Source organism: Oculina patagonica, unplaced genomic scaffold, assembly GCF_052425735.1.
Source record: "Oculina patagonica isolate OP01 unplaced genomic scaffold, crgOcupat unplaced371, whole genome shotgun sequence".
Taxonomy (NCBI): domain Eukaryota; kingdom Metazoa; phylum Cnidaria; class Anthozoa; order Scleractinia; family Oculinidae; genus Oculina; species Oculina patagonica.
Genome location: NW_027558223.1, coordinates 1 through 12,393, shown reverse-complemented (window position 1 = coordinate 12,393; position 12,393 = coordinate 1). Strand labels below are relative to the sequence as shown.

Sequence of the window (12,393 nt, the reverse complement as noted above, 5' to 3'; positions counted from 1 at the left end):
AAATGGAGTCTAATTTGCAAATTTTAGCCTAACAGGTTCTTAAATGTCAGGTTCTTACTCGTGGGTTTTTACTGTAATCTCCCACTCTGCTAGGAAGTAACTCATTATTTATCAAAGTCTAACTAAGTAATTAAAAATTTGCTGGTAATGTACTTTTGACCTTTCATCTTAGGGCAGAGAAAATCAACATTCTTGGAGCATTGGTGAGAACACTTGATACACACTTCCTCATGTCAATACCTCATGCCTCCTGTCCCCCAGAGACTTATAATTGTTTTATTGTTGTTTGTAGATGATTTATTTGCTGTGGCCAATTTTTGTGTACTACCCCATGACCCACTGGATACGAGGAAAAGGATGGCTTCATCATCACTTTGGAATTGTGGATCAGTCTGGGAGCTTGACTGTGCATACTTCAACAGGTGACATCCTAATGATGTTAGGTATTATAGACAGAGCCGTGCTCTAGCAGAGCCCGACCTGCCACAGGCAACCTACTTTTGTCTTTGGGTGACTAATGTATAACTTTGCTATCAGAAAAGTTTTTAAGAGCTGGGCACCCACAATTTCTTACATAAGAACCTTCAGGCACCCTGCAATAATTATTATTCTAAGAGGACAGTTCTGATAAAGCTCCTTGAATTAGAAGAGTAACACACTTAATGGGCATTCTATAGGTCTGAGTTCAGGTGTCTGAATCGGCCACTTTAATAATAGGACCATCTCCTTATACTGGCTATGGAAGGTTTGGCAGCCTGGTGGTTTAGTGACTGCTGGACCCTGTTTCAAGCTGTTCAGGTTTAAGCCCTGGCTGGGCCCGCCGGAAATTGTGTCTTGTTCTTAGGCAAGACACTTAACTCTCAAAGTGAAGTACCCTGGTGTATTTATGGGTAGCGGCAAATTTAAAGCTGGGGGGTGACCTTGCAATAGACTAGCATCCATCCAGCAGGGGGGGAACTAATTTCTAGTTGCTTCTATGCTATGCAAATGTGAAGATAAGCACCAGCCTGATGGGCCTAGATAGACAAGACATTACTAGACCTCATCAATAACTTCATTTTGACTTGAAGATAATGAGGCCCTGCCAGGGGGGGGGGGGTTCCCGTGTCGCTTGTCTAAATTTAAATATGTGCTACGTTGCTGTTTTATTGCTCTTCATGTCGCTGTCGGTAATTAAATTGAAGGAAAATTACCTGTCCTTGTCGAAATTTAAGTTTTAATTTCCATAAGGGTTGTCGTTTGTCGCAATTTTATTAGTATGCTGTCGCTACTTTTTGGGCCATGTCGCTTGTCGGAATTTACCCTGGCAGGGCCTCGATAATGAGTCACATTGATTTTATCAATTTAAGGACCCTTTTAATATGACCACCCTATAACCAGACTTTGGTGGTCTACATATGTGAGTCCTAAATATTATACTAACTAATGTCTTACCTTTTGGTATTATACATGATAGGTTCATCTGCCCTTGTTTTCACCAAGATCCTTAAACAGGTTCATGAAAACCAGACACAGAAACAGAATCAAGAGATTAAGCAGCTGCATTCTCAAAATGTATTTCTTATTCTTGGAGGGATTATGACTTCTCTGGGATGGTAAAGATAATTATTTTTTTATTCTTGTTTTGCACTCTTACTAGTTATTACACAATGTTTAGTATAAAATGGTGTAATAATGGGAAGGTACAACTGTACCTTTTTCAAGCTAGAGGTGCATTAAAGATAGGGATTTCATTAGTTAAAGGCAGGGGCAGATCCAGGGGGAATGGATTGGGTGGCTAGCCACCCCCACGATCCACTAAAAAGATATAAATAAGCATGTTAACTGAGAACAGTGTTAAAATTGTGGGTAACTTTAACTGACAGGGGGAATGGATTGGGTGGCTAGCCACCCCCGCGATCCACTAAAAAGATATAAATAAGCATGTTAACTGAGAACAGTGTTAAAATTGTGGGTAACTTTAACTGAAAAAAAAATATTAAGTAATTTGCTAGCATCCAAGCCCCCCCTTTTTTCTCTATAAAAAAACCTGGGGCTAAAATGGTAAACAAAAGATTTGGTAGGGGGGGGGGGGTGTTAGCAATACTTATTGTTGTCTCATACTAATAAATCACAGTTTAAACACCAACAGCAAGGTGGTAAGCAGGATTTTTCACGGGTGGGTGCAAGCACCGGAGGCATGAGCGTCTTTGGAGGGTGGGGGAGGTCCGGGGTATTCTCCCCTTAGAAATTTTGAAAAATTAAGTGCATTCTGAGAGTCATTTTAACCCTCACTCCGCTATAAGGTGAACCTGTGTGGCCCATGCGCCACCCATCCCACCCCTCTGCCTATGGCTCTGAACAGTTTGTACAATGTTAACATTCATGTACCTTAATCTTACTTATCTTTCCCTTTTTTCAATATATAATTGAAGTATCTACAACCCCGGACAAAAAGTTTTGCCCTTTTGTTCTTTCCCAGCCTTTCCCTCCCCTATTCAATGTTGAGCGAAAAGCGATGTTATAGTACAAGATTGTAAAGTGAGGGACCAACATTGATAGTGGGGAATGAGGGGATGCTACAGCAGTACAGGAATGGCGATTGATAAATTGAATTCGAAACTCTCTCTAATCGGGCAAGTTTTTACAACCTTCCCAAGTCTGGGGTTGTAGTAAGCTGTAGTACGTATCCTATAGTGAATTCTCATTTCTTGTATTTTGTTCTTTCCTTTCCAGGTACTCTGTGAATGTTGGATCTGTATACAAGTTCAGCGATGCTGCCATTCTTTCATTTATTAACTCCCATCTCTCTGCCTGTACGTCCTTAGTGAGCTGCTTAATCGTGACTTATGTAACCAGGAAGAATTTAATCGTGACAGATCTTCTACAAGGCATCATGGTTGGTCTTGTAGGTATGCTTGGACATTAATTATCATGATAACAATATATCTATGCTTCTAAATGTCTTGAGAAAAACTCTCTGTCAATGAATTCGTGAGTAAAGTCACTGTTCAATGGAAATTAGAAAACTGCTCTCATTTTCAAACAATGACTGAATAACTTTCTCCGGGTATCTTATTGCACAATTAATAAAAAATAGATAACTTTGCTCGCACTATATAAAAAGAAAAAAAAAATTTAGAATAATAACAAAGTTGTAATATGTTCAAATATTAATCTAATGCATAGCCCTCATATTACTTTATTTCCTGCGTATATTTCCCTTTAGTTGTCTTCGTATTACTTTGTATATATTACATGACAAGTGTAAAATAAGTGTAAGTTATTTTATCTTAAGTTTTGTATGCAATTGGTCTGTAAGTAGCTGTATTGTTTACTTTTTTGTGATGTATTTTTTTTTGTGTGTGTGTGTGTTGCAATAATAATAATAAAAAAATTTAATTATCATGATAATGCAGATACTAGTGACGTATGATAAATATTAGCAGTGGTCTGCCCCGACACTTCCCTCATAGTAATAGTTAATATTAAATTTTTAACTCATGGCGAGTTGCATTTTGCTTGTACACCAAAACAGATGCATACACTGGCACAACTCACAGAAATAAACAATTGTTATATTAAATAAGGAGATGTGGTGGCCTAAGTTAGTATTAACAGGTGAAGAGCCATGTATTATGGATATACTGTTAATAAACCATTATTAATATTATTATTATTATTGTTATTATTATTATTATTATTATTATTATTATTATTATTATTATTATAATATTATTATATTATTATTATAATATTATTATATTATTAATGGACAGCGTGCTGGACCGGATCCAGTGCTCTGGGTTCGAGCCCTGGCCAGGGCACTGTGTTGTGTTCTTGGGCAAGACACTTTACTTTCATAGTGCCTCTCTTCACCCAGGTGTATAAATGGGTACCAAGGAATTTAGTGCTGGCAGGTAATAATGCCATGGACGAGCATCCCATCTAGGGCGTGGTAGAAATGCTCCAAGTTGCTTAATGCTACAGAAACTGGGATACATGTAAGCTCTGGCAGTAGGGGCCACTTGGCTTGATGCATAGCTGAGTGTCGGTATTATAGAGGTGCCCATAAGGAGAGGTTCAACTGAAATACAGTCAACTCTCTCTAAGACGGACACCTTCGGGACCGGCCGCAACTGTGCGTCGTAGAGAGGTGTCCGTCTTGTAGAGAGTCGAGGTAACGTGACACCAGTAATTCTGAGATAATAAAGCTAAACCTTTGCATAATGCAACAAACCTTTACTAACTGCAACAAGACTAAAATAATAAAAGGCCGTATTTGCTTGTTAAAGCAAAAATTGAGAGCTACAAACTGTAATACTGTAAGTAGAAAACGACCTCTTTAGTGTCCATACACGTAAGCAGAGAAGTAATCCATTAAAGCGTCATTGTTTCTGGTTAGTAAGCTTGGTATACATGTATCCTTAGGGCGCTGACTAATTTTGCTTTAAGTCGATACGACGTTTGGAAGTATTTTCAATAATAAAGCATGATAAAAAACACTTCTCAAGTGTCCGTTAATGATTTCAAAGTGTCCGTTGTCCGTCTTAGAGAGGTGTCCGTCTTATAGGGAGTTTGGTTATAGTAAAATGACTGAAAAACGGCAGGGACCATCACCAGGTGTCCGTCTTCTGGAGGTGTCCGTCTTATAGAGGTGTCCGTTAAGAGAGAGTTGACTGTATAACATAACATCTAAACAACTTTGTTTTTTTTTCTCCTCTTGTACATCAGGTGTAAGTGCATCTTCTGGTTCAGTAGAGATGTGGGCGTCAGTGATAATTGGACTTGTTATAGGTCTCATATCATCTGTTGTCTCATGGTCCGTTCAGAAATACAAGCCCTTATGGACCAGCACAGGGATGCATGATATCACATATGTCCATGGCATTCCTGGCATTCTTGCAGCAGTGGCAGGTAAAAATTGAAAAAATGACTTTAAACTTCAGCTGTTCATACTGTAAAGGTTTTTTGTGGAATCAATTCAATTCAGTTGGCTCATAATTCATTATATAGAAGCGACAGATAATAAGGGGGACTCCTATGTTTAAGGGAGATGTTCACTAGAAAATTTGATTTAAAAGGGAGACCAATTTGGGCATAAGTCAAAGTTAATTTGGCCCTAAAGGATAGCATTCAAAAGCTGAAGCGCAAATAAGAAATAGAATAAAAAATAGGCAAGAATTCCCGACTGGAATTGAATTCTGACCAGAAAATGTTAAAAAATACCTTTTTTCAGAATCTCCGGGTGTCAGTGGGTTAAGTGTGTGCATCGGTGCACAATCGGGGCGAAAAAATCCTAGTTGTTTAGAGAGGTGGCTGTTATAAATAATTGATGGTTTCAGTTGATTTTATATATTTACCAGATATTTATTGTGATTGTAACATTTATACAGCTGGTCTGTTCACAAAGTCTTCAAAAGATGTGACGAGTGCAGATGGTGCTTTCTTCTCCAATGGTGCTCAGCTGGGTGTTCAGTTACTGGGCGTGGTCGTTACCGTCACGTGGTCTGTACTGTGGACGTATCTAATGACTTGGCTAATCAGATTAACTGTAAGTGAATTTGTTTCCTTTTCCGCTTAAATTTAATTTAACTAAAATTAATTTTTCTAAATACTTTCCAAACGTCAAGCCTTTTGGTATTTCTTTTTAAGGATATGGAAACGAAAAAGTTTCTGTACAAAAGATTTTTGAGAAAATGTTGTGCTTTCTCAGTAGCCTCTTGTTACTTGTTTAGTATCTTTCTTAGTTTTAACGTTATGGGATGCAGATAGTAAAAGGTGGGAAATTCGATAAGACGTCATTTAGATGCCAGCATTAGAACCTGCTCTACCAGTTTTTGATTAAGATATTTTTGGTGGTATTAGTATTAATTTGACATTCTTCATATTCCAAAAACTAATAGTCCTCGATTACACATGGGATAGTTTCAATGGTAAATAACAAAACATCTCCTTTTGTTTACCAAGTAGTCAAACCTTTTTGTGTCTCGCGCGCGATTGTAGAACAAGTCTAAACCAAATATTTTTAATGTTGTACAATTTAGCACACCCTTGGCTCACAGTATTTTGCTTGTCAAAATGCACGACATTATTAAGATACATAAAGGAGCAGCTTTTCTCTTAATTCTTCATTGGTTATGTTTAACTTTCTGTTGTCTTTGTTCTAGGTCGGCTTAAACCTAGGCGATACAGATGAAGCTTTTGGCTCCTATGAGACCCCGAAAAGTTTACCATCAGCCGCTTTGGGCAAAGAAAAGGAGTCTCTTCACCAAAAGCTTTTCAAGGTCGTGGCTGCTGGGGATTTACAAGAGTTAGATGCCTTGGTTGCTAAACAAGTGTCTTTTGGCGTGCAGGACTTTGACAAACGAACACCACTGTAAGTTGAACGTAAACGGTTTTTGAGAGTAATATATGAAACACTCCAGACAGTGTTTCATCGGGATATCCAAACACCAAGAAGAGTCAGTTGAAAATACAACGTGCAGCGGAGTATTTTTGACGAAATTCGAGGTGTTTGGATAGCCGATAAAACACTGTCTCGAGTGTTTGATATATCTTCTCAATCGAAACAAAAACTACGGAGTAAACGGAGAAATAAAATCGTAAATATCTATGCTAACTGAGACCGGGTATCCGAACCTCCTTCACGATAATGATTTTTTTTTGTTTTGACTTGATGAATTATTTATGCTTCATCCCCAGACCTCTCTCCTTGGTGGAGCGTGGCCCGCATAGAGTTGTGGGCCTGTTGCTATCGGAAAACTCCACGTTTCGCCTCCTAACGATCAAGCCTCGCACTCCCAGTTTCCCGCCTTTCATCGACAAAATGCAACCGCGCATGGGGACGAGGCAGCTGTGACAGGGTCGTAACCAGGTATATTTTTTCATCGCTGATCATCCCAAATTTTAGCTCTAAATTTTGATTCCTGATCCCTAAAATGTGGCAACATTTGATCCCTGATTCCATTCTGATCCGATCTGATTGGCCGATCCGGATCCCATGACTTGTGACCCGGGATCCCGGGTCCATGATCCCGATCCCGAGGCTGTGATCCCGATCCCAAGGCTGTGATCCCTGATCCCATATACCTGGTTACGACCCTGCTGTGACACTCTAGATAATACTCTCCCTTCCTTTCTTTTTTCTGTTTTCCACATCTGGATGAAACAAAATGTAATAATTTTCTTATCGCGATTTCACAGTTTTCTTACGTAAGTAAGGAAGTTAAAACTTTATTTCAGTGTCTATGTGTTTAGCCCTTGTGGGCTAATTGGGGACACCAATTAAAATACCTAAAAAACTATTAATAATACTAAGCCTAAAATTTATTTATTTAAAATACTTAACTAAAAACTTAAAACTAATATCTACAATATCTTCTAAGCGCTACAGAGCTTACAGCAATTACTATTTTTTTCTACATAGTCCGATAGATTCAGTTTTCTTACATGGTATATTCTTTTCAGGCAGAAGTGTAACAGCTCTCGTAATTCTACTGGTCCTCTAGTGTAGCAATTGCGATTGTTTTTGGGGCTAAGGGGCATAGTTCCTTTCTTTGTGCTACTGTTCTCTCGAAGAGCCCGGGGGGGCTACTCAAAAGCGTTTTGTACGGGGAGGCTCCACCCCGAAGTCCAACCCCTTACCCTTTTATATACCACTTCGACAGAAAAGGAACCACTTTCGTATACCTTTTACTGAAAAAAGGAACCCCTTTCATACTTATAATTATAGTTCATAGTCTCATAGTCTCATAATTATAGTTATAAAATCTAGTTAATAACTTATAGCTAAAGTTATAAAACAAGATGCAGATAATATTAATTACAAAAATTAAGAGCGGTGGCAAGGGCAGTTACGGAAGAGGAACCAGGTGCAGGGCATGTCAATATCATAGGTAGTGTCCAGTAGAGTAAAATAAGTGGCGCGCAGAAAATATTTGAATAAACTTGGGCTAGAAAATTTGTCGTGAGGGGCGAGGTTACAGATAGTGTTCCAAGGTTTTACAATTCTATTGAAAAAAGAAGCTTGAAAAGTTGCGGTTTTACAGTAAGCAGGTTTAAGTACGAGGGTGGGGTTCTTAGAGCGGGACCGGCCATGCGTGACAAAAGTAACATATTGATCAATATGTGTTCAGAAATACAGTTATAGAGAAATAAAAGATCTCTCAGTTCCCTGTCATATGTTAATGGTAGCAAGCGAAGAGTCAGCAGTCGTTGTTTGTAGGACATCTCGCCGATTCTAGTTCTTAGTATCCAGCGAGTGGCGCGCCTCTGGACTCTTTCTAGGATCGTTCTCAAATTGACATTAGCAGGAGACCAAACTTCCGTGGCATATGTAAGCTGTGACTTCACGAGAGATAGATAAAGTGTCCGCCTTACTTTGATGTCGGTCGTAAGTGGGCAAGTTCTCTTTAAGAGTCCCAGCATTCTATTAGCCTTGAGTACAATACGCATTACGTGTGAGTCCCACGTTAGATTTCTAGTAATGGTTACACCAAGGTCTTTCTCTTCCTGAACGCGTTGTATGTTTGCATCGCCAAGGTGATATTCATGATTTACAGGTGTTTTTTTTCGGACTCTGTTTGTCGCTATTGTCGTGGATGCTTAACCGTAATGTTAAAACAATAACTTCCGATTGGTTGTTTCTTAGTCACGTGGGCTCTATGCATGGACATCTCCATTGTGTCAAGTTCCTTCTACGACAGCCTGGTGTGGACATTCACGCGAGAGACCGCTGGAGAGCATCACCGCTGTCAGGTAAGAATAACTGAGGTTGCGGAGCACAGAAAAATTTTATTCTTCACTCACGTTTTGAGTTACAATCGCCTAGGTGTTAAACTAATCGTTTTTCACTCCACCGCGCCACGAGGGCCGTTGAATGTTCGAAGGAGAGAAAATCACAGAAGAAACGCCAAAACGTACCTTACACCTTATGGAAAACCGAGCAATAATGGTTTGATGTCAATTAGAGGTACTTGAAAAATCACAGAAATCCACCGAGGAGGATGACCACCAGAGGCGAGGATGAGATTGGATTACAATTTTGCCAATCTGAAAACGTGAAGCTCACTGCTCCACATCAACAAAGTTTTGATGACGGAGTGAAGTTAAGTCGAACTTGCTTGACAAGACAAGCAGAGGCGTTAAATCCAAAACTCTCCATAACACGGCAAATTATGATAGGTGTTTGCTCAAAGTTCACTGACTAAAAGAGAGAAACGTTTGACCCTTTTAATCGACTAGAGCATGGACCGTAACGTAATCGGTTAGGGTAATATAATACAGGGTCCCAAAACGTTTTCAGAGCTCCACGCTGTAGCAAAATAGATATTAGGGCTCAAAGTTGCAGAGCAATGGTGCTCCAGGCTCTACAGTAGGGCGAGGAGACCTCCAAGACACCACCAGCCTTATCTGGGAGGCCATCTCGGTAAGCAATATGTTTGTAATTTAACATGTTTAGTTGTGGATGTGCGGCTAGGTCAATTCAGACTCATTTCATTTCATCTCCCCTCCCCTCCCCATTTGGTTTCCTGAGAACAGTTTTCAGTTACAGTCCTGCCTGTAATTTTCCAGTGGTGTTTGTTTTGCAGAAGCTGTTCAGTATGGTCATGACCAAGTGGTGCAGTGTCTGTTACGTCACGGGGCTGGATGGTGTGAGGATGGAGTGGGAGACTTGCTGTGCAGCGCCGTTGGTAATATTGGAGGCTTCTTATATGAAGTATATTTTGCAATGACCTCGCAAGCCCAAACGCAAAAGAATTCAAAAGTGTGTGTTAATTGCCTTTCTTTAATTTTTTACTATTTCTTTCAATTCTGATCCTTGGAAGAATTATAATTTGGTTCAAAATCAAAGCTGCTTTGCGAGATGAAAATGAGGCAATTCCTGTGGCAATTCTGAAAGAATTAAAAGACAGTAGTTTATAAATTCTAGTCCTCCCATTTTCACTCGTCTCTCTGTGAGTTTTAAAAAACGATGTTTTTTTTTTCATTAAAGATCACCTAAAAATAACTCTCAATTCAAAAAAAATAACTCAAATAAAAAGCAAAAACTTCCAGAGGGATTGGAATGAGTTCTGATCTGTGATTTATAGCGCGTTTTGTGGTAATGGTCGTTACAATGAAACCAAAGTAATTATGGATTATGCTATGCGGGATAAATTACTGTCTAGTGGAGAAGTGTCGACAAACAAACTAAGCTTTTCACTGAATAGTGGGTTATCAGGTGGATAGCGTTATTCACTTTGACCAGTGAATCAGTCAGAATGGTTTTTGTTTCGCTCCTGATTGGTTGAAAAAAACCCAGATATTTTCGCTGATTGGTTAGAATATGTTGCAAAAACTCCTTGGCCAATAACAGAGTTCAGTCAGAGGCATAAAACCAAAGGAAACACGAATTTACTTTCTTGGTCAATTTAAAACTGGACTTATTTCGTGATTGTTATTTTCCTTTTCTAAGTGAAAAACGATGCGGAGGAGCTTCAGCGTCTTGTGTCACTGGGCGTGGATGTTAATGCACCAAACTCTGACGGGAGCACCGCTCTTCACGTTGCGGCCACTTTGGGCAGTCGAGGAGTTGTGCAATACCTCACTGATCAAAGGGCCGATATCAATGCTGTCGACTCGTTAGGAAATACGCCTTTGAATGTAAGTAGGTTAGTGATAATGACAGTTTAAAGATGATTTCCAGTCCGTACTGCGCAGACTCAGGGTTTGTTTTCATTTTTGTTTTGAATTCGTTGAAACGTTTCACTTCGGTGATAGCGTACATGAAGTTTTTTAGTTCGCCATTACGGATCGTTTCGTTCAAGAATTCACGATGAGCTAAAACGTCCGTTTGAAATACCGTCGAGCTTCTTTTAATCGTTATTATTGTTTTGCAAGGATATCTGGCGTTAATAATGAAGAAAAAGGTAAGTTTTGTCCCGGAATTTTTATTTTTGCTAGTAAACATTCTTCTGTTTGTGAGGCTCACAAACATTGCAGGCGGAGATTGCGCAGTACGGACTGGAAATCATCTTTAAAGGGACACTGTCAAGGGGATTTTAATGCTTTTCGGTAAAAAGTACTAAATAGTGAATAGGTCTTCTCGTACATAAAAATGCACCTAGTATCAAGATTGAGCTGAGATTTAAAGTAAATTGTTGTTGAAGGAAGAAGGGAGCCATAATAACTTTTAGGTGTTTTCCAGTCCTAATTGCGAAAAGGACAAAACTTGAAAAAATCAGCCTGACTTTTCAAGTCGAGATCTAAAGTTCCTGATGGTATCACAATAGTATCACTTGTTTATCGCTTCTGTACACTTGCATGGTGATTTTTAACAAAATTGGACCACTATTCCTAGTTCCCATATGTCTTTAGGCTCTTGAGTTTTTGAAGTGAAACTGGTGACAGTGTGCCTTTAAGTCTACCGATTTGCCGTTTACAAGAAAACCAACGTACAGTACCTACTGTTGTGGGAGGGCATAGCTGTAGTGATTTCTTTTACACCATCTATAGCGAACACGTTCGGCGCGAACACAGACTGCCACTTTAGGTGGAGTATTTTTGTTTTTAATTATAGCGTAATTGAAGCTAGTGCTTGAAAATAAACTTGTTATACTTAACTGGCGATAAACCGTTTAGCGATAAATAAAATCTAATTGTTGTACTATGTTAGGAGTTTTGTTTTTTCGAAAAAACTCTAGGTTACTATTCATAAAAAAAGATGATATTCAAACCAGCTCAAAGCTATTACATTGTATGTATTTTATGTATTTTTGTGTGTATTTTTTACAGTTTAGTAGTCTTAAATGACGTATCGAGCGAAAGCTTTTTACAAATTCGCTTTAATTCGTCAACTAGATATACCAATTATTTTTTCATAAGGAGAAATTACTTAAATATAATGGTTGTGTTGATCTTTGTATTTTCCAGTACTCAGACATGCACGAACATCGCGCGGTCAGCCAGTTACTGGAGACACTGGGTGCTAGGCGGCTATCACATCATTACAGCATGCATGAGATCTGTGAAGTGGCCAGCACAGGCAACCTACAGATGCTGAGACACATGGTGCATAATGGAGCCACAGTATGCTACAGAGATTTTAACAAACGAACACCGCTGTAAGTTATTTAAAGACATTCCGTGTTTGTCGTGGTCACGGTGTTAAACCAGGTTTCGGTCTCTTTCCTTTTATTTATGAGCTTAAGCACAGACGTTTTTGATTCAGTGAGTCATGTTCTATATAATTATAGGGGCGTGCTGCTGGTTATGAAGTTTGAATTGAACCCCTCAAGGATAGCTACCTTGGCGTTGCGTGGCTCAAGCGTTTTTGACCCACAAAAAAATCATTCTAAATCATCCGATCACTATACGAGTGCTATATAGTGAAAAGGGAGAAAACTCTCAGGCCCCGTCCACACTGACCCG

General features: G+C 39.2%; 1 protein-coding gene across 1 annotated transcript; it reads left to right on the top strand.

Annotated features, from left to right (window-relative positions):
- Positions 1-137: 137 nt before the first annotated feature.
- On the top strand, positions 138-12,090 carry LOC144640596 (ammonium transporter 1-like; the record flags this gene model as incomplete). Its single annotated transcript, XM_078499695.1, has 11 exons — positions 138-203; positions 293-422; positions 1,457-1,595; positions 2,716-2,891; positions 4,714-4,896; positions 5,376-5,533; positions 6,150-6,358; positions 8,633-8,739; positions 9,573-9,674; positions 10,439-10,626; positions 11,896-12,090. Coding segments are annotated over 11 exons (1,653 nt in total), but the record flags the coding sequence as incomplete, so codon positions are not given.
- Between the last annotated feature and the right edge of the window lie 303 nt (positions 12,091-12,393).